Genomic DNA, 21,337 nt, shown 5'->3' with positions numbered 1-21,337 from the left:
CCCTAACTTTCTTGGTTTAACCCTCTTTCTTCTCAGAAAGTCATTTTTGGCAATCGACAAGTTAATGATATAAGTCAACCTGAATAACCTAAATTTATTTCGACAATATTTATATTTGTTGCATTTGTGATAAGTGAAGGTGCGTAAGTGTGAAAACTAAGAAAATGAATATAGATAAAAAGAAATATGTATATATGTATATAGCCTCCTCTTCAGTAATGTAGTACAATTTGGTAGAACATTTTTTATTATTTATACTACCATGCATCAATATATATACATGTAAAGAAATTCGTGTTAAAGTAATGTTCATTCCTTTCCCATTTTTTTCCTAGTTATATTTATATCCACAAGTCTTCCCAACATGTTCAGATAACCAAATATCTACGTTATCAAATTTCATTCCACAATGTTTACAAGTCCCCGGAACTTTATTTCTTTCATTTTTCTTTGTACCAGGTGGGTATAAGAAATGTAATGCCTTTAAATGATTTTTAAAAGTATCACGTCTTGAAAATATACCAGATTTATGACAATGAATGGCTTCAAAATTGATTAATTGTTGTTTATAAGGGTATAATTCCATATCTAATTGAATTAATGTTGCGTTATAAGGACATTCAAAAGTTCCCTTCATTTGATGTAATGCTTTTAAATGTTCTTCATTTGTTACCTGTTCTTTTCGTTCATAATTTTCATTGTAAGTTGTGAATGATGTTGACGCAGTAGTATTATTACCGCTTGTATTATTATTTGGTGTATTTATTGATGGTGATGCTGCTGTTCCTGTCGTTGTAGCTGTAGAAGTTGGTGGCGTTATCAATAACCCATCATTCCAATGTTTTTTCTTATGCCTTATCAAATCATTATTTCTTCCAAACCCACGTTTACAAATGGGGCATCTATGTGGACGATCTTCTTCAGTTAAATGTGTTGCCTTATGTGTGGTTAAATTAGCAAACACTTTACCACAGATGGGGCATTGCTTTTTCCTTCTTGGTTTTGCTACTCTTATAATATTATCATAATTATTATTATTATGAGGGATTGTGGGCTTGGGTCTAATTGTCAGTATCCTCTCAGGGTTGTGTGTACTACTAGAGTTTGTAGGGGCGTATATATCGTCATCGTCATCGTCGTCATCTTCCAAAACAACGTCTCTATAATTAATGTCGGTGGTCATGTTTTTGACAACGTTATTGTCATCATCATGTGTTTCTTCATCATAATCTTCAGTATCCTGATTAGGATTAGAATGATCATGATGATGATTGTTTATCTTTACGATATGTTCATATTCGTCATCATTTCTGGATGAAAGGTTTTGTAATTCAGTATCATAATTACTGATATCATCGCTTGCGGAGGCAGCAACAGTGGTAATAGAAGTTGGAATAGGTTTATTTTTATTCTTAAGATTCATGACTGTATCCGATTCAACATCCTCTGATTCAACATCTGAAATATTCTTGGAACTTGGTTGAGATTGGGAGATATTTTCATCACTACTACTATTTTGTACCGAGGTGACTAGTCTATAACTTAATAATGAATTATTACTAGTTCCTTGAATNTGGGAGTAATGAGGTCTTTTATATAATGGGTTGAGTGAGTTGGAAATAGTAGCGCTATAATTGTTGTTGTTGGAACTAGACCCGGAAACGGTGCGATCTGGTTGATTGTATTTCCTTTCAGCGGCTTTGATTAGATTGTCAAAGGATGATATTGGAGGAAGTCGTGTGTTTGAATTTGAGTTTGAGTTTGAGTTTGAATTTGAATGTGGATGTGAATGATTCTGCATAATGTATTGTATGGCGATTGTTTGTGAGCTTCTTTAAGATATGCCGCTGTACTTCTTGTCTGTCATCACTTTACAGATGTATCTCCTTCTCTTGCTATACTTTACTATACTCTATAAGAACGTAAGACAGGATTACAGATCTCACATGGTGATGTTCTTAGTATACACAATACACCCAGACATATACCAACATCACCACACACGGTTAAACACCAACCCCCCTCTTTTTTGGAGAGCCCTAACTGAACCCTAAAAAGGCATCATGGCTTTTTGGAAGGAAAATTTTTATCTTCCGGGTGAACCCCCTGAATATTCCATCAACAACACGGCCAACAAACGAAACAAACAAACAACAACAAACAACAACAAGTAACAATAACATCACAGGGTACTCGTTTCCTCTTATCTATATGACAACAAACGGTAACGTTATATTTCAAAATATAAACATTTACGAACATACAGAAGAAACAACTAACGGGAAGATTTCATTCGATTGATCTGCGCAATATATAGGTCGGCCGATCATGAATAACCATAATAATAACAATAATTTGCATGGTGATAACCAGCAGATTAACAATGCAAGAGGACTCGTATTGCCTCCAATGCATCACATGAACGGTGCTCAATCGCCTTTATTTGGTAATCCGAACCAACAACAACAAAGGGTTAGTACTAATACTGCTACCCACTCAACAACTCATTCTCATCTCGACAATTCATTGAATGTTCAAGTACATGATGCTGCTACTCCTCCTGTTCCTACTCCTATTAACACTGCTTTCTACGCTAACGCTCAAAATACACCTTCGATAGGTAGTCTGCTAGGTCAACCAAGATACCCAATGGTCCCTTCTCATCCTTCAAATACTACAAACGTAGTATCCTCCTCTATCTCACATCAAATGACTTCATCAGTTCATACCCATGTAAATCAGATGGATACTTTGGACCAAAATAACTATAACCACATGAATATCAACATGGACATTATGAATGATCATCACCACCATCATTCATCAAATACTAATGCTTCTCATAATAACGATGCTACCATTCGTGATGCTGATTTAGAAAGTGACGATGATTATAATGATGAAGATGATGACGACGACGACGAAGAAGAAGAAGAGGAAGAAGAAGAAGTAGAAGAATACGGTGAAGAAGCCCATACTTCTACTACAAAAAACAAGAAAAAGAATAACAAGAAAAAGAAAGATGCTGCTGCTGCTTCTGCTGCTCAAGAACCACTAGATGAAAGAGATAAAGTTGATCCCAAAACTGAAATGGTTCATGATGGTGAACATACATGGGTCCCATTCCATCTTGTGTCTAAATTGAAATCATTCACTTGGACTCATTTCTTAGCCATTGATGAAAATATGGTCAAATTGAAATGTAAACATTGTGGGTCAGTTTTGACTAAACCAACTAATGGGAAGGAAAAATCATCCACTAAGAAATTTAGAAATCATCTAAGAAATAAAGATAGAATCGATCCTACTGTAAGTTTTTATGCAGAAAAGGGTGCTGCTTCTTTACCTCCTAAAGTGAGAAAACCTTATACAAAACATCCCCGTGATGATTCAAACAGAAGAAGTACACCTAAAAGGGCTAAGAAGAACGCTCAAAAGACAGCTAATCTGACTAGACCTTCTTACAAACAAGGTGGACCAACTACAGGTGATGAAGAATTTAATGATGCTATGGGATCAAGTTTATCTGAATTTATTCAAGGTGAAAGAAATGAGACAGAAGCTGCTACAAACGAATATGTTCATACACTTACAATGAGAGCATCCAAAAATAATCGTAAGATCTCTAAGATTATCTCAACTAATCCATTCGATCCTCTTAGAATGGCTAGTGAAAGACAATTGAATTTCCCCACAAATCAGTTACTATCGATCATTATAGCTTCAGAAAACTTACCATTGAATTTCGTCGAAAATACGTCAGTGAAAATGTTATTATCAAGAATCCCAGGAAATTATAAACCTGACCAACTCTTAATCAAACAATCCATAATTAACATTTCCAATATGATTGATCAAATTATTGCAAGAACTGTAGGTCGTAACAATACAGATTTGTCATTATGTTTATCTACTCAAAATTTGAATATTGATCCATCATTACAAATCGTTAGAAACGGTGGTGAAGAAGATGATTTATATGATTCAGAAATTCAATCTGCCATGTTACAAAGATTAAGATCGTTCTTGGACTCAATGAGTACTGTTAATTTCTTTTCATTAAGTAATTATGTTTGGAATAATAACATTTCATTACTATCTTTACAATTCTTCGATGAAGTTTCTTCATCTATGAAAATCTTACCTCTAATAACTACCAAATCAGGGCAAACGAATTCTGATTTATCCAATATTAGTTTAAGAACCCAATTAAACAAAGCCTTTAGGGCTATTCCTGGTTTACCTAGATCTGTCCTTTCCATTACTTTACCTAGAGAAAAATTATTAGATAATATCCATGTAAATGATCAATCCTTTTTTCAAGATGAAGGGTTCACAAATCCGAAGAATTTCTATCATAATTGTATTGTTACCATCCTAGTGGATGCTATCATACCATTATTTGGTACTAAGAAAACATCAAATCAAGATACACCAAATCAAAGAAGTAATGGATTTCATAATGATCATTTCAGTTCATCACCATTGGATTCCATAGTTGATATATCGAATGTTAATATTGAATCATCCATTTTTGGTAAAATTAATCAATTTTATAAGGATTTGTATTCAAATCCATGGCAATTGGATAGATTCAAATCATTATGTCGTGATCATTTGAATGATCCAGATATCAAATTGATCCCATTTGATCCATCATTCTACTCGACATCAGAGGATTCATTAAGAAGATTTATTCAATTACGTCCTGTTATCAAAGAATTAGATACCAACATGAGTTCGGAAAAATTCACAGAGATTGATTTCCAAATCATGGAATATATGTTAGAAGCTTTAGAATCTATAAACAAATTAATACTTTATTTTGCTTCAGGATTTTCCAGTAATTTCAATTATGTTTTATTTTCAGTCTTACATGTGGAAAAGCATCTTTCATCTACTTTAAATAGTGTACAATTTCAAAGATTAATTAAACCATTCCAAGCTGTGCTTAATAATATTCAAGAAATCAAGAAAATATTATTGACTGATGATATGAATCTTTTAGCTATGTTTTTATGTCCTGCTGTTCTTTTTGAAAGAGAAATTTTGGAATATGCTTTCAAATCAATTTCTCTTTCTGATATTGTTGAATTAGTTACAGATAATGTTTTCAAATTGTTGAGAAGATTTATTAATTTGGAAGCTGTGGATTCTCCAAATTTCTTTAATGTACGAGAGTTAGTTGGTGATGACGATGATGGGGAAGAAGAAGCTGATGATGATGATGATACGAACGATGGTATTGCTCAAGCAACACGACAACAACAGCAACAGCAGCAAGAAGAGGAAGAGGAAATCAATAGTGAGAGAAAGGAAGAATTGGAAAACATTCTTGATAATCTACTGAAGAAAGTTATTCAAGATGATTTATATGAATATTTGACTACAGTGAATTCCATTGTTCCCGTATCGTACAAATCGTATTGTGAACAAAGTGGCTATATTAGAGAAAATGGACGTTTTAAGAAGAATTTGAAAGTTAATGCCACTGAAGATAATGAACAAGAAAACGAAGCTGAAAAGAACAAAAACCAAGATCAAGATCAAGGTCCAGCTCAAGATATTCAATCGTTAAATTATGTTGAAGAATTATTGGATATTCATATACCAGTTTGTAATGCTTTTTGGGATCAATTATTATTAAATGATGCAGGTGTTATTATTAAAATTTTGATTAAGATAATGAGAACTCAAGCTGCATCATCGATTAGATCAGAATATTCATTTTTAAAGAATTTTGAACCAAAAGCTGGTGAAGATCTTTATGAACAAATCGTTAAGATCAAATTATTTAATGATCAATTTGTTGCTGGTAAAGTTGATTTCGAGATGGATACTTTATCTACAGCTAGTCAATATACTTAATAATTGTATTGTCTTTTGGTGGGTAGTTGCTCGTGGATGTGTCGTCTCTGTAATATTTTTCATTTTTTTCAATTCATTTCTTAACGGAGTTCCTTTTTGAGAGAAGGTGTAAACTTCGATTAAATTGTATATTAAAGGTATTTAGTTCTGTATTCTTATGAAAAAAAAATTGTTATATATGTATATGTCTCGTTTATTATGTTTCTTTGTTTCTTATTTTGGTAAATAATCTATAGATTCTGTTAAAACAGGAATGATCGCATATTAAGCAATTATATTAGTAATTGCATTCAACTTTGTTTTTATCCTTAGTTTCTTACCTGTTTTTTTTTTTTGGAATAGCGAATTCCTTTTCTTTTCTTTTTTTGTTTTTCATTTTAGTTTGTTTATATCTTTCTTGAAGATACTTTAGTTGTATTACTTTTCGCACTAGTAGATTTGGAATTATCAATAGTTGATTTTTGTTTTTTTGAATTAATTTTCTTCGTTTTCTTCTTTTTCTTATAGGAATTAATATAAAACGAAATGAATAAGATTAAATAAGAAGTCAATATCAAATATCCAAATGCGGCAGCTTTCTCGCCACCATAACATGGTCCCATATGAGGTAAATAATTCTTAAAATATTTGTGAGCATAAAAGGTATATGTAGCGAAATAAACGAACACCAGGTCAATTAAGAATTGAATAATTTGTAACCTTGTTACCCATTGTTTCCATGATACGGTAATATTACATGAACTTAAGAAATAATACCAATACATTAGAACATGTACACCTAGGTTTAATACTATGGGGACCCATTCAACTGATGTGTGGCCCATTAGTTGTGTATAACATAATAATGCCGTTAAACCATGATGATACACATGTAGGAATATTAATTTTTTCCTTTTCAATACTAGGAAGACAGTATCTAATAGTTCCAAAAACTTGGTTAGATAGTTCAAATAGTATAGTGTAATTAATTTGGGGGCAAAAGCCTCTTTGGAACATATGGCCCAAAATATACCGTTGTGATAAATCATTGGTATTAGTTGTTCCACTAATAGAGAGAATAAAATGAATGAAATTATTGTTAAGAGTAAATTATGGAATTGGAATAATAAAGTCAATTTTTTAGGAGATGAGTGGAATTTATGCAATACGAATTGTCCCGTAAATATGACTATGTAATATGCCATAATTAATCCAAGGGATTCATATCCACTTGCTAATAGTGTCTTATTGTGAATGAATTCAAAATTCTCAGCGGGATAACCTGCGAAGTATTGGAAGCATTTGGAGAAAATGGGCCATAGTTCTAATCCGAAGGGATGTTCAATTGATGGGATATGATATTGAAGCCATTGCTGTTCATCATGTAATAGGGATGGGAACGTCGGAACGTCATTTGAAATCTCTTGAATGACTTGTTCCATTGCTTTTTTTGACACAGTATCGTTTTTCCTGGATAAAAAGAATGGTCAGACAGAAGGAATAATATTATAAAACGTGTGAAACTTGGCAATGGTTAGACTGCCGAGAATGGATTGGCAAGTTTTGATCTAGGCAATTAGCTTTCTTCTTCGATGGTTTAATATACGTCACAGAGCCCAATACTGTGTTTTGAAATTGAAAGTCATAAGTCTACGTATAAATTATGCCATCACCTTATTAAGTGAAAAATTTGGGGCGTCGCAGTTTATTTTTTTCCGTCTTTGTGTCACATATTTTTGTGTGAGTCAAATTTGTGTAGTGTTTTCTATAAATTATAAAAAACTAGAAAAGAAAGAAGGGGAAACTAATGAAAAATAATTAAGTGATTGAGAAGAAACGGTATAAAGAATGGTGTTGTTGAGGGAAAAAGGTAGACAAGTAGTGTCAGCCCAATACGGAAAAGGTATAGAGAGAAATCAAAGAATGAACAAAAAAAAGTAAGAAGTCAAAATCAACCTTTCTACTACTTGCAAATCGCACTATATCCAACTCTTAACACAACCAGATGTTCTTAGGTTCAGCACTCTATCCCTCCTTCTAATACTATTACTGACAGGAAGAATCTAAAAGGTTAAAATCAAGATATACAGTATGGGCTGGAATATCCGTAGGTTATATTACGGATAGTTTTCTAAAAAAAAGGGGATTTCATTAGGGTTGAGATATGTAGAGGGCAATCATATAATACCCTTACCTAACTTGCATACCCTAGCCGCCCCTATAAAAAACGTTAAGAAACTGGAAAATTAATTAATCAATTAATTAATGAATTGATTAAATATGTAAACGATTGATAAAGTAAATCTGTAGTGTTTAATACAGTTTACTTACTGTGTTCCAATTCTATCATATATAGCCTTACCATATCCATATCCTAAGTGTCCATCACAAATACGATTAGATAATAATGCCAGTATGTTACATGAAAATGTTCCATTTACGTAATTGGTCGGAGTTGAATTGAATTGAGTTGAATTACTAACAATTTACATTTATATCTTTTATTTCTATTAATGAAGGCATACCATTCCACTTTCCCAGTTGACCCACAAAATGATAGAATGATCGGTAATTTTGCTCTATTACCATTAAATTCCAAATTTAGAGGCCCAGCGTATCCAGCAAATTCTGATTACGATATAATTGATGAATGTTTAGACCTTTTCCGTGCAAATTCATTCTTTAAGAATTTCGAAATTAAAGGCCCCGCTGATCGTGTTCTTATCTACGGTATTCTTTTTATCAATGATTGTCTTTCTAATTTGAAATTAGTCACCTCGTATAATGAAGCTATTAAGACTTTAACAAATGTGGCATTGGATAATTTTAGTATACCGGGTACACCTGGTTTCCCATTAAATAATGTCTATTCAATCCCTTTGGAAAATCATAATGACGTAGAACTATTGAAATCTTATATCCAACAATTCCGTCAAGAATTGGCCATGAGATTGATTGAAAGAGTTTATAAAGATTCAAAAGATCAACCTTCCAAATTTTGGTTGGCTTTCACTAGAAGAAGATTCATGAATAAATCTTTGTGAAGATGATATGAATACAATACGGAACGAATGATAAGCAATATCATTATTTATAAATATAGTAATAAATCTAGTCTATAAAAAAGTAACCTATTAAGCGGAAATATATATGTCTATTTCTTTGATTCCTTCTGATCTGCAGCTGCTTGTGCTTTAGTCACACGTTCAAATAATTTAAATGCTTTATTCTGTAAGGAATCTGTTGATTTCTTGATAATATTAACATCAATCGATAAATCATTTTCGTTTTCCTTAAATTTATTAATCATAAAACGCAATTCTTTCAATTCATTCACAATGGATTCATATTGATCATCTTTAGAGATTAGTCCTTTATATTTCGCAAATGATAATTCTGTGTCACTAATCATAATATCAGCTTTAGTAATTAATTCTAATCTTTGTCTAATTAAATTATCATTACTTCTATTAGCATTGGCTTCTTCAATTAATTTATTAATCTCATCCTCAGTAAGACCTGATTTAGGTACCACTGTAATAGATTGTTCTTTACCACTACTTTTCTCAGAGGCAGAAACATCAATAATACCATCTGCATCAATATCAAATGTTACAAAAATTTGTGGAATACCTTTAAGCATAGGTGGAATTCCTGTCAATTTAAAATCTCCAATTAATTTATTATCACGTACCAGACCACGTTCACCTTGATAAACTTTAATATCTACACCAGTTTGTCCATCGACACCTGTACTAAACACTTCTGTCTTAGTCACAGGAACAGTAGTATTTCTTGGAATTAATGGTGCAAATGCACCTCCAAAAGTTTCAATACCTAAAGTTAATGGTGTCACATCTAATAGTAAGACATTTTTGATTTCCCCCGATAGAATCCCACCTTGAATAGCAGCCCCCAGAGCAACAGTTTCATCAGGATTAACAGTAATATTTGGTTTCTTACCAAATAAATTTTCAACAGTTTTCCTAATCTTGGGCATTCGTGTCATTCCCCCAACAAGTATCACATCGTCCACATCATCTGGTTCAATATCAGAATCCTTTAATGCCCTCTTCACTGGTTCAATGGTCTTATTAATTAAATGTAACGTCATGCCGTCTAATTCAGATTCCTTCAACGTAATATTTAAATGCTTATCATCATAGAGAAAGGGTAATTTGATAGTAGTTTCATGAACATGAGATAATTCAATCTTACATTTTTCGGCAGCCTCCCTGAGTCGTTGCATTATTTCTCTATTTGCACATATCAATTCACGGTCTAGCTCTGAATTACTCTTGATAAATTGATCTAATAGATGGTTAACTATAATAGCATCAAAATCTTCACCACCTAAATGAGTATCACCATTGGTTGCTCTCACCTCAAAAACACCATCTTCGATATCTAATATGGAGATATCAAAAGTCCCACCACCTAAGTCATAAACTGCAATGATCCCAGAATTCTTCTTAATATCATCCATTCCAAAACTTAACGCAGCAGCTGTAGGTTCATTAACGACTCTTAACACTTTCAATCCAGCTAATTTACCAGCATCCTTAGTGGCTTGTCTTTGTGAATCATTAAAATATGCCGGGACAGTAATGACAGCTTTATCAATGGGTTCATTTAAATAAGATTCAGAACAATTCTTCAAATATTTCAACAATATTGATGCAATCTCACTGGGGGATTTCACCTCATTCGAGTTTGAAAGTTTCAAATACGCCTTCCCATCAACATTACAAATCTTATACGGCATCAATTTAATATCTCGTTGTACTTCTTCATCATTAAATGATCTACCAATGAGTCTCTTTGTAGCGAAGAATGTATTTTCTGGATTAATTATAGCTTGTCTCTTAGCTAATGTACCCACAATGCTTGAATACTCATACTCATCACCTGTGCTCGTTTTGTTACTACTGTTTCGGGAGAATGCTACAATTGACGGGGTGGTACGTTGACCTTGGTCAGATTCAATTATAACAGCAGATTTCTTATCGTTGGCGTCTCGAATGTATGCTACTGCACTATTTGTTGTACCTAAGTCGATTCCTATTACCTTTGATGAAATTGTTCTTTTCAATGTAGATATGCATAATCTTGCTATACGATTGTGATTGGTTGTTGTGGTAAACCTTCTCAACATATTGTGTGACTGATCAACTGATCTGATATTGGTTGAGTCTTTTGTTGCAGCCCTGTTAGATTTGTTGTTTTAGACCAAAGGTTCCTGTTTCTCTCTGTAATGTCAATTTGATTATTAATCCAGTCTACGTACTTAACACAATTCTATAGAGGTTCAGAAAACTGAGATACATCCTGAGATGTTGGAAGGAGGACTAAACTAAAGGGAGAATGAGATAGTAAGGGAATTGGGAGGTGAGTTATCAATGAAGTTGTGCAATATTCTATATAAACTGATTTGATTACACATTAGAAGCGTATATATATATATATATATTTATTTAAATGCAAAGGAATGGATGCATAAATATATATATTGATTTAAGAATGTTGTACCAAACCTAATCTCTTCAATTCAAATTCTAATTGATTCATGTCTTCCAATTCATGCAATTTAGTCTCTGTCCCCCAAACTTCTCCATCAACGATTATGGTAGGCAAATTTCTAATACCAGTAACTTCTTCAAAGGCATTTCTCCATTCCGTTTGTTCCTCTTTGGATAAATCACCAATGTCAAAGATTTTGAATTTACTCCTAATGTTATATTTATCCCATACAGATAATGTATAGACACAGTCTTTACACCAATTAGCAGAGAACTGGAAATATTTGTTGGAATCAATTAACTCTTTAGCCTTGGTAATGTATTCTTGAGCGGCCATTTTGTATCGTGTACAGCTAAATTCTGGTTTGAATGATAATATAAATGTAGATATACTGGAATGTATTATGTATATATTGAAGATATACACTAATGGTTAAGTGTTCTTCACCAGCATCCTCAATCATCATCTTGATCAAATCTTTTCAATAAAACTGTTAACATAGCAATATGCCGATGAAGAGACACCCCGAAGAAGCTAAAACGAGATAACTACAACTGCCACATTTGACAAGAAGGGAAGGTTGGACACTCAGAAAGAAACAAACTCAGTTCAGGTCAGGTTAGATTAGGAGCAAGATCATTGGGTGGTATCTACTACAAAAATAAAAATACAATCAATGCCACAGTACAACTTTATCTTGGAGGCATCCGCTTTCAACAGAGGCCTGGGCAACATCAAGAGATGGATTACTCAAAACACAGACAACGGAAATACTACTAACACCTCTATGAATGAAGATTTAGAAACCATTAATTTGAATTTCTATATCCCTACATACACTTTGAAAGAATTGGATTTCTTACAATACCATGATAAAAGCTTTAACGCAAGGGAATCATTGAAATTCATCGATAATTATGCCAATCCCACTCACTCTAACGGCAACAAGAATGAAAGCAATGTCCAACTTATCATTGAATTCCCTGACATTCTGGACTTAGTCCCGTGGTCTGATATCCTTCAATCCACTGATGGATCCAACCAATCTATAGATCAATTAAATAAATTACCAAGAAGATTGAAAAATTTCTTGAAAAGTTGTATTTATAAATTGCATGATGATGACGTTAAATGGATCTTAATTACGGAAGATGAGAAAATTAGGAAAATTTCAACGTTATGTAATATCCCATGGTGTTCCATTGTCGATGCTGACTCGTTATTATCTAAAGAATTCAATTATAAATCCTTCCAAGAAACTGAATCTTTTTATAATTCCATTTTGAAAAATGGCGGTGTTAAACAAATCAATTCAAATGGGGATCAGATTATTAAGACCAATTTTGAAAATACTGTGTATGCGAAAAGAGGTGCTGGTGAATTATGGAGTCCATGATGAAATTAGGAAAATCACCTACAATGTGTTGCATTTAAAAAAACGTATAAAAAAAATACGTAGACTAGATGCAGGTATGCATTGAGGATGACGGTAATGACAATTTTGATCTACATGAAAGTATGGTCATACATTTTTTGTTGTAATACAGGAGTTCCCATCACCATCAACTTTTAAAAAAACTTGTAATGTCCTTATGGAATGTTTTTTGAACTTAAAACATACAGGAAAAAATAGGCCAAAGATCATATGTGCATTCTATCTTACATTATTATATCTATTTTGGGAAAACTAATTTATGAAAATTAGTTCTGAAGTTGACACCTGTATAGACAAGTAAAAAAGATCTAAAGTTATTATCATATATATTCTCAACATATTACAGTCTATAATCTTTTTATATATATTTTGATTTGTTTGCTCCTCACATTAAAGATTTAAGGAGTCTACCCAAGGATGTTGTAATAATTCAATAGCATCCGGTCTCTTCTTGTAATCAATTTCAAAAGTTTTCCTTAAGAAATCTTTCCCTTCTTCAGTAGCCCATGATGGAATTTCAGGTGTTGTATTCGTACCAATCTTGAAAATAGTTTGCATTTGTGAGAAATCAGGAAATGGATGTTTACCTGTAAACATTTCAATGATAACACACCCTGTAGACCAAATGTCAACTTTTGTTGTAGTGACAGTTTGCTTCACCACTTCTGGTGCCATCCAATAAACTGATCCTTGTAACGATGCCCTCTTGTTATTATTATTACTATTCTTATCATGCGATGAGGAGGATGTAGACGACGACGATGATGATAATTTCTTTGAAATACCAAAATCTGTAATCTTGACGCATCCTTTTGTATCAATTAAGATATTAGCACCTTTAATGTCTCGATGAATAATATTCTTACGATGTAAATATGCAACACCTATTAACACTTGTCTAATAAAATTAATAATTAATGATTCTTCAAAAGGTCCATAATTATTTAACATCGTAGAGATTGATCCACCAGGAACGTATTCCAAGAAAATATTTAAATTTCCATTCTCTTGGGATGATCCATAATATGTAACAATATTTTCATGATGTAATTCTTTCAATAAATTCATTTCGTGTTGTAAAGCATCAACCATCTTCTTATGAATATCTGATTGATTATTTTCTTGCTGCTGCTGCTGTTTCGTATCTTTTGATATCTTATCATCAGATTGTGATTGTAATTGTACACCCGTCGTAACTGTAACTACTAAAGGTTTAATTTCAACTTGTTTCACAGCCATTAATTCACCAGTAGCCGCATCCATACCAAGGTAAACTGTACCAAAACTTCCTGAACCAATTCGTGCCCCCTTTAGCCATGATTTAGGTGTAACCACTTTCGTTGGTAATGATACTAGATCAGGTTGTCTTATCTCAGTATTGTCATCATCATCATAATAATCATCATCATTATCTTCCTCCTCTGAACTCATTAATCGAATACGATCGAGGGAAACATCAGACGCTCCATGACCCTTATTAGACAGTATTGATTTACCCTTTCTGGGATCAAGGGAAGAGCGTGGAACTGGAACACGAGATGAATTTTGACTAATACTTTGTAACAATGCCCTATCAATAGCATTGGCTCTTTTCAGTAATATATCACCAATATTATTCGGATCATGACTATGTAAATATGCTGCATTTGAGGATGCCGTGCTTAATCTAACTGATTGACGATATGAATCTCTTATAGTTTTCTTCAATCTTGTCATATTTGTGTTGGGGAAATAATTTGATAAATTTGTGGAGATCAATTCACTTGGTGGTCTTTGATTAAATATTTTACGTATTTTGCCCTTATCATCGTCATTATCAACGCTCATTCTTGACGATGAAGAAGTGGAAGAAAATTTTGAAACATCAGCAGCAACAGCAGATGCGGTGGATGAAGTGTGAGAAGAGTTAGATTTACCGCTGAACGAATTCATTGTTTTTAAGTATAGTTTTTTGGATGTTTGAATTGCTTGATCGCTTGGAGTTTGATCCTTTGCAACAAATATTAATCTGTTTTTATCTAATCTATCAGGAGAATGGCATATAGTGACTAATTCCACATCATATAGGAGGTGTAATACATTTTTATTATAATCGACGACAAAGATATCATAATCTTGCGCATTTTTCGTCTTGCGGTTAGTAGCCAAATTCCGTTGATGCTGTATGAGTTTCTTAATTAGTCGTTTCTTAATGGAATCAGCATTGAAACAGCCATTTACATTAACTTTCATTGCAGATCCATCATTCAGTATAAATATGACATGATGTTTATCATTAATCGATAGCCCTATTTCATCATCTTTATTACCTTTTCTAGAAGCAACGGTTGAATAATACGAAGATGGTGTTATTGAAGATAATAACTGTGGAGACAATGATTCAAATTTGTTCAATAACTCATTGAATTGTGCATCTAGCTGTGCGGCAGTTGATGTCGTGGAAATTGATTCAGCTGGTTTCAACGTCCTTATTTTCTTTAATATACGAAGCCTATCACCAATCTTGTTGATTCCTAAGACTATCAGGATGGATTTATCTAAATGGATCAAATCATCTTTAGTCGTTATGTCACATTCTTGGAAGGCAGGAAGGTATTCTTGACAATGCAAACCTCGTAAGAACGATTCGACATATGTCGAGGATTCAGAAGATGGCATTATTATCTTTGTAGCAGCAAGTATTTAGTATACTTTCCTCCTTGGATGAAGTTGTGTAGTAATCGAGAAGACCCGAGGTGTTTAATTAACATAAAATCAAATTGTAATAAAATATATTCAATTTACCACTGCGCCTACTAGCAGCAAACCATAAAAGGATGCAATCAAGAGGGAAAGGCCAATGTATCCCAAGGATTAGTATGATGTGTATTGAATCTCTTCTTTACTTCCTAGTAAATACAACTTGATTATTATATTACTTAACAGACTACTATAGCACAAGTAAGATCTCCATCTCAAACAGCTATGCCAGAAAAGAAACAACAGAAACAGGAACAAGGGCAGATGAGCCATGACAATACGGAAGTATATTTGAACAGGGGAGGCAAGACGAAAGTGATGTATATTGATCAACTACGAAGACCACATGCCGTCAGTTGTAGTCCCAACTTCCATCTTCCTACAGTAACTGACACCAATAACAGTGGTGGGCTGCTCTTAAACAATGGGCATAGACCTTCTGTACCTGTAGAGGTTGATCAAGAAACTAAGCAAAAGCAGGAGAGGCAAAACAAACAATCAGGGAACATGTCCCCTCCATCTTCTGAGTAACATGTTTAAACTGTAATCAATAGTTTCCATTATTTTACATTCTATTTTTCTAGAAATCTCTAATTAATATTTATAATTATGATGACAATTTAATAAACTTATTTAAACGACCTTAACATTGAATGAATAAATAAATAAATAAATAAAATAAAGACAAGCTATCAAATATTTAATTTGAAACAAAGTAAGTGGGAAGTTCCTTTCAAGATCTCTTTTCATACCACAGCATGTTATCTTTATCAAAACGTTACAGCAGAGTTCTGATATACATTTCTTCCATACTACTATTGTTCCTAATCATCCATCGTTATCAACAGCATATATCGTTATTTGGTACGACTCTAAGACCATTCAGTCCATTATTAGGAACCCATTCATTGAGCACAGAAGCAAAAATTATATTGGATTCCAATGGGTTATCTGATATAGACCCTAGTAGTCAAGTAGTGGTCAATATAGGCCATTTGGATTGTTTCCATGTTACAAAAAGACATTTACAACATTGTACCATAAGCAATCAATTATCGCAGTCATCACACGATGGAAAAGATCTTCAGATATCCCGACATATTATTAAGAAAGATCTAAGAGGTTCATTCGGTTATAGGTGGTTTAGTAAGTCACAGTATCTTTTTTACGAAACTGTTCCAATAACTCTTCTGTTGATAGGTAACGATAACAATGGTAAAGATGAAAGCAATAATATTCTTCAAGGTATCGTTTCCATTTCAAAAACCAAAACATCCAAATCAACCACAGTTGGCGATCTGGAAATAGCTACACTACCGTTCACAGTTGATAATTTAAGGCAACAAAATCAATATTATCCAGGTTTCATTTCTGATTTGAATATATTGTTTGGAATCGATTGTGTAGAACCAAGATTTGGCTGGATATTGAATAAAGATTGGACTTTAATTGATGAAGCTTATTCAAGATTTCCAAGTTATTTATCGACAAGATACCTTATCAATAAAGAAGAAAAAGTGTCTTTATCTCAACCTTTAAGGCCAAATAAAGAAACAGGTAAGTTTAAAATTGTTCAATTAGCAGATTTACATATGGCAGTGGGTGAAAATACATGTAGAGACGAATTCCCAAAGACTGATGAAGATTGTAAAGCTGACCCTAAAACTTTAAAATTTATTGAATCAGTACTTGACATTGAATCTCCCCAATTAGTCATATATACAGGTGATCAAATTATGGGAGACCTTTCTATCCAAGATTCAGAAACAACGTTATTGAAGGCTTTATCTCCTGTCATCTCAAGAAGGCTTTCTTGGGCTATGGTTTGGGGTAATCATGACGATGAAGGTAGTTTATCACGTTGGCAATTGAGTGAACTGGCATCCATATTACCCTTCTCACTGTTCCAATTTAGTCCGAAGGACACCAATGATAATTCCTTTGGTGTAGGGAATTACGTTGAAAATATTTATGATTACAGTAATGAACTGAAAATTACTTTATATTTCCTGGATTCTCATAAATATTCTAAAAACGGGAAAATATTCCCAGGTTATGATTGGATTAAAGAAGATCAATGGGAGTATATGAAATCATTACATTCTTCAACCCCCGAAAACAAGGGTATCTCTATGGCATTTTTCCATATTCCATTGCCAGAATATTTAGACTTGGATTCAAAGAAGGTCCCAAGTCAACAAAATGAAATTGTAGGCCAATTTAAAGAAGGTGTTACAGCTCCTAAATATAACTCAGGTGGACTATCCACTTTACAAGAATTGGGTGTCACAGTCACCAGTTGTGGGCATGACCATTGTAATGATTATTGTCTCAGGGATGATTCCACACCAAGCATGATATGGCTATGCTATGGAGGTAGTGCGGGAGAAGGCGCATATGCAGGGTACGGTGGGACAGAAAGAAGAATACGAGTATTTGAGATTGATACTACTGATAATAGTGTATATACGTGGAAAAGATTAAATGGCTCACCTAGTGAGATATTTGATAAAGTGAAGTTACAATGATTATCTTTCCAATATTCTATGTGTTATATTATATGTAATAATGGTCTAAATACTGTATAGTTTGTGATATATCTACATTAAAATGATTGAGTGCATTTTTGAAATCACGATACTGGTCCATGTCGTTTGATTTGGGGCAGTATAATGGATACTTCCCATCTATAAGAGATGTACTACCAAAATATTGCAAATTATAAGGTAATGCAATTTTGTAAATTTTTGATGTGATTAATTTGATGAAAAGAAGATAATAGCCTAACATGGAACTTATTATCTCACGATCTTCTTGGCTCTTTGATATCCTACTCGACAGTCTCTTCATGTCTACTCGATTCAACGTTATTTTCGGATACGGGGAGGAACTTGAAAATGACTGTGGTTCGTGGTCATTATTGGTCTTCAAACATCGTATAAATCCGAATTCTTCATCAAAAATTCCCGTATTTTCAAATATCCGTATCAGTTGAGTAATCTTTTTAACTTTGATTCTCTCAAGATGAGTCTTAGTCTGTATTAGACCTGAATATGTGTTACCATAATCTTCTTTTGATGATTGGTTTTGATTTAATGAAAGTAACGACAACTCCGTCACGGATTTCTTTAATAATGCATTTTCTTTAAACAATAAGCTACGAAGCCGCTCTATAATATTCATCTTCTTCAAATTACTTGTCTTTGATTGATTGATGGCATCGATTATTTGAATCTTACGCCAACATAAACGTCCATTAGGGAGCCGTACACTTTTTTCCAAATTAACGGAATCACTAAGCAGTTCCCTATCCATATTCATGTTATACTCAATCATCTTATTCAGTTTCAAAAGTGAATTAAAAGTAACTGATTTTTTGGTTTGAGTGCCAGATATTTTCCTTCGGTGGCTCTGAGTATTTTGCTGTAATAGTATGTTCTTATTTTTAGTATCAGGAATAATGTATATACCATCTTCGAATTCGAAAATTGGTGTGTTCCATGATTCTATAATTGTATTATCTAACTCAATTTTTTTCAACAGATTTAAATCAACTTCATATGTAGCCATAGGACACCATACATTCTCGTGGTTCTCTCCCTCGTTGTCCCTCCCAGATGTTTTAAATAACTTGCAAGAAATTTCGACTATTAATTGCACTGTTACACATGTAGATGGGTTTGAATTGATAGGTAAAGAATTGAATTGAACATTATAGGTACTCCCATTTTGGGTTTCACTGATATAAATGGTATCTCCCTTTAAAGTTTTGATGACAAAGAAGCATGGTAGTGTGAGATAAGGGAAGCTTTCCCGTAATGGATGCTCGAGACTCAATAACGAAAGGTTGCGTATTGAGATAGATCTTATGTGTCTTAGTCTTCTCTGGGATACGTATTGAGGCATATGTTTCCCTGATAAATATTGGGTTATCTTTTCATTTGGCTAGCTTTCTTGCATCCTTATACAAATGTAATGTATAACTCACCTTTATTGTCACATCTAGTATTTTCTAATGAGGACGCTTTGCTTATTTATGAAATTTTCTCAAATGAATACTCAAGATATATGAACCTTTGCCAGGTATAAACTTTTATATACAGTATTTAATGGATAGGCAAAGCAAAATAAAGGAATGCAGAGAATCATTGAAGAAAATGGCGAAGAAATATGTTTTCACTACTTATATTGTACAAAACTATTTATAATTATACGCTCAATTTTGCTTCTTGGTCATGAATGTACTTTTCATAAGGTGCTAAAGCATTCTTGACATCATTGGCAACAAATTTTTCAACTTGTTGAGGAGCTCTTCCGACAAAAGTAGATGGTTCCAGTAGTTGGTCTAACTCACCCCAAATTGGCTTAAAGTATTCATCCTTTTGGATACGTTCAATCAAATCGTTGTCACCACCTTGTTCTTTGACCACAGCGGCAGCTTGGTGAGATAAGACTCTAATTCGTTCATGCACATCTTGTCTGGAAGCTTTTTTCTCTACCATAGCCATAATAATGTTTTCAGTAGCCATAAATGGTAGTTCTGACTTAATTCTTCTTTCAATGACCTTTGGATAGACTACAAGACCTGAGGATATGTTCAACAATGTGGATAAAAGAATATCGGTAGTTAAGAAGGCGCTTGGTAAAGAAATTCTTCTAATAGCGGAATCATCTAATGTTCTTTCAAACCATTGGACAGAAGCTGTTTGGACTGCATCACTAAACAAAGAACCCAAGTGTCTAGCTAAAGAACAGACACGTTCACAACGCATAGGATTTCTCTTGTACGCCATAGCAGAAGAACCAATTTGGGATTTTTCGAAAGGTTCTTCAAGTTCTTTCAAATTTGCCAATAATCTAATATCAGTAGCCATCTTATGAGCTGTAGCAGCAAATGAGGATAAAGGAGCCAAAACATCAATGTCGATCTTTCTAGAATATGTTTGGCCAGTAACTGGATAAACAGTATCGAAACCTAGCAATTCGGTGACTCTCTTATCTAGGGCTTCCACTTTGTCATGGTCACCATGGAATAAGGCCAAAAATGAAGCTTGAGTCCCAGTAGTACCCTTAACACCACGTAAACCTATATCATTCCTAGCTCTAACGAAGTTTCTTAGATCCCATAATAGTTCTTGAATCCATAATGTAGCACGTTTACCTAAAGTAGTCAATTGAGCAGGTTGAAAATGGGTCCACCCTAACACTGGTAAATCTTTATATTCCATAGCAAATTTAGATAATCTATCGATAACGTTAACTAACTTTGGGATGACTAGATCATAGGCGTCTCTTAAGAAAATCAAATCAGCATTATCAGTCACAAAACATGAAGTAGCACCTAAGTGAATGATACCAGCTGCTTCAGGGCATGATTCACCGAAGGTATGGACATGGGCCATGACATCATGTCTAACAATCGCTTCTTGTGCACTAGCTTTGGCGATCTCATCGTCTGTAATGGTTAGATGGGCTTCCATTTCCTTAATGGCTTCATCGCTGATAACATCTAAACCCAACTCCTTTTCAGCAATGGCTAGGTTTAACCATAGTTTTCTCCATGTAGAAAATCTGCTCCTTAAGGAGAAGATACTAGACATTTCTTTAGAAGCATATCTAGAGGATAAGGGCGTAGTATATTTATCGAAATCGGACATCTTGGAGGTTTGGTTTTTTCCCACTCCTTACTCAGTAACTCGAACAAATGAATAACTGTTGTTAATTCAATTGTATATATATACTAGTATCCGTCATAGATATTAAATTCATTAACACTAAAAAGTTATATGGTACGGG

At 33.5% G+C, this 21,337-nt stretch overlaps 12 protein-coding genes across 12 annotated transcripts; 5 read left to right on the top strand and 7 right to left on the bottom strand.

Annotated features, from left to right (window-relative positions):
* Positions 1–331: 331 nt before the first annotated feature.
* Positions 332–1,801, bottom strand: STP3 (Stp3p; the record flags this gene model as incomplete). Its single annotated transcript, XM_003672293.1, has 1 exon — positions 332–1,801. The coding sequence occupies one exon, from the start codon at positions 1,799–1,801 to the stop codon at positions 332–334; it is 1,470 nt and encodes a 489-aa protein (XP_003672341.1).
* Positions 1,802–2,328: 527 nt separating this feature from the next.
* VID22 (Vid22p) lies at positions 2,329–5,868 on the top strand (the record flags this gene model as incomplete). Its single annotated transcript, XM_003672292.1, has 1 exon — positions 2,329–5,868. One exon carries the CDS (start codon positions 2,329–2,331, stop codon positions 5,866–5,868), a length of 3,540 nt encoding a protein of 1,179 aa, XP_003672340.1.
* Positions 5,869–6,254: 386 nt separating this feature from the next.
* On the bottom strand, positions 6,255–7,289 carry ELO3 (fatty acid elongase ELO3; the record flags this gene model as incomplete). The annotated part of the gene is made up of 1 exon (XM_003672291.1): positions 6,255–7,289. One exon carries the CDS (start codon positions 7,287–7,289, stop codon positions 6,255–6,257), a length of 1,035 nt encoding a protein of 344 aa, XP_003672339.1.
* A 1,071-nt stretch (positions 7,290–8,360) lies between these two features.
* ARC18 (Arc18p) lies at positions 8,361–8,891 on the top strand (the record flags this gene model as incomplete). Its single annotated transcript, XM_003672290.1, has 1 exon — positions 8,361–8,891. One exon carries the CDS (start codon positions 8,361–8,363, stop codon positions 8,889–8,891), a length of 531 nt encoding a protein of 176 aa, XP_003672338.1.
* Positions 8,892–9,001: 110 nt separating this feature from the next.
* SSQ1 (Hsp70 family ATPase SSQ1) lies at positions 9,002–11,002 on the bottom strand (the record flags this gene model as incomplete). Its single annotated transcript, XM_003672289.1, has 1 exon — positions 9,002–11,002. The coding sequence occupies one exon, from the start codon at positions 11,000–11,002 to the stop codon at positions 9,002–9,004; it is 2,001 nt and encodes a 666-aa protein (XP_003672337.1).
* A 359-nt stretch (positions 11,003–11,361) lies between these two features.
* Positions 11,362–11,703, bottom strand: GRX8 (glutathione-disulfide reductase GRX8; the record flags this gene model as incomplete). Its single annotated transcript, XM_003672288.1, has 1 exon — positions 11,362–11,703. The coding sequence occupies one exon, from the start codon at positions 11,701–11,703 to the stop codon at positions 11,362–11,364; it is 342 nt and encodes a 113-aa protein (XP_003672336.1).
* Positions 11,704–12,043: 340 nt separating this feature from the next.
* NMD4 (Nmd4p) lies at positions 12,044–12,763 on the top strand (the record flags this gene model as incomplete). Its single annotated transcript, XM_003672287.1, has 1 exon — positions 12,044–12,763. The coding sequence occupies one exon, from the start codon at positions 12,044–12,046 to the stop codon at positions 12,761–12,763; it is 720 nt and encodes a 239-aa protein (XP_003672335.1).
* A 429-nt stretch (positions 12,764–13,192) lies between these two features.
* Positions 13,193–15,460, bottom strand: STE11 (mitogen-activated protein kinase kinase kinase STE11; the record flags this gene model as incomplete). The annotated part of the gene is made up of 1 exon (XM_003672286.1): positions 13,193–15,460. One exon carries the CDS (start codon positions 15,458–15,460, stop codon positions 13,193–13,195), a length of 2,268 nt encoding a protein of 755 aa, XP_003672334.1.
* A 306-nt stretch (positions 15,461–15,766) lies between these two features.
* On the top strand, positions 15,767–16,072 carry NDAI0J01980 (uncharacterized protein; the record flags this gene model as incomplete). Its single annotated transcript, XM_003672285.1, has 1 exon — positions 15,767–16,072. One exon carries the CDS (start codon positions 15,767–15,769, stop codon positions 16,070–16,072), a length of 306 nt encoding a protein of 101 aa, XP_003672333.1.
* Positions 16,073–16,299: 227 nt separating this feature from the next.
* On the top strand, positions 16,300–18,069 carry DCR2 (phosphoprotein phosphatase; the record flags this gene model as incomplete). Its single annotated transcript, XM_003672284.1, has 1 exon — positions 16,300–18,069. One exon carries the CDS (start codon positions 16,300–16,302, stop codon positions 18,067–18,069), a length of 1,770 nt encoding a protein of 589 aa, XP_003672332.1.
* A 28-nt stretch (positions 18,070–18,097) lies between these two features.
* On the bottom strand, positions 18,098–19,447 carry VPS38 (Vps38p; the record flags this gene model as incomplete). The annotated part of the gene is made up of 1 exon (XM_003672283.1): positions 18,098–19,447. One exon carries the CDS (start codon positions 19,445–19,447, stop codon positions 18,098–18,100), a length of 1,350 nt encoding a protein of 449 aa, XP_003672331.1.
* A 302-nt stretch (positions 19,448–19,749) lies between these two features.
* On the bottom strand, positions 19,750–21,198 carry ADE13 (adenylosuccinase ADE13; the record flags this gene model as incomplete). The annotated part of the gene is made up of 1 exon (XM_003672282.1): positions 19,750–21,198. The coding sequence occupies one exon, from the start codon at positions 21,196–21,198 to the stop codon at positions 19,750–19,752; it is 1,449 nt and encodes a 482-aa protein (XP_003672330.1).
* Between the last annotated feature and the right edge of the window lie 139 nt (positions 21,199–21,337).

This window comes from Naumovozyma dairenensis, chromosome 10, assembly GCF_000227115.2.
Source record: "Naumovozyma dairenensis CBS 421 chromosome 10, complete genome".
In the NCBI taxonomy this organism is placed as follows: domain Eukaryota; kingdom Fungi; phylum Ascomycota; class Saccharomycetes; order Saccharomycetales; family Saccharomycetaceae; genus Naumovozyma; species Naumovozyma dairenensis.
The sequence above is the reverse complement of the archived record's forward strand: the minus strand, read 5'-3'. Positions and strand labels throughout refer to the sequence as shown.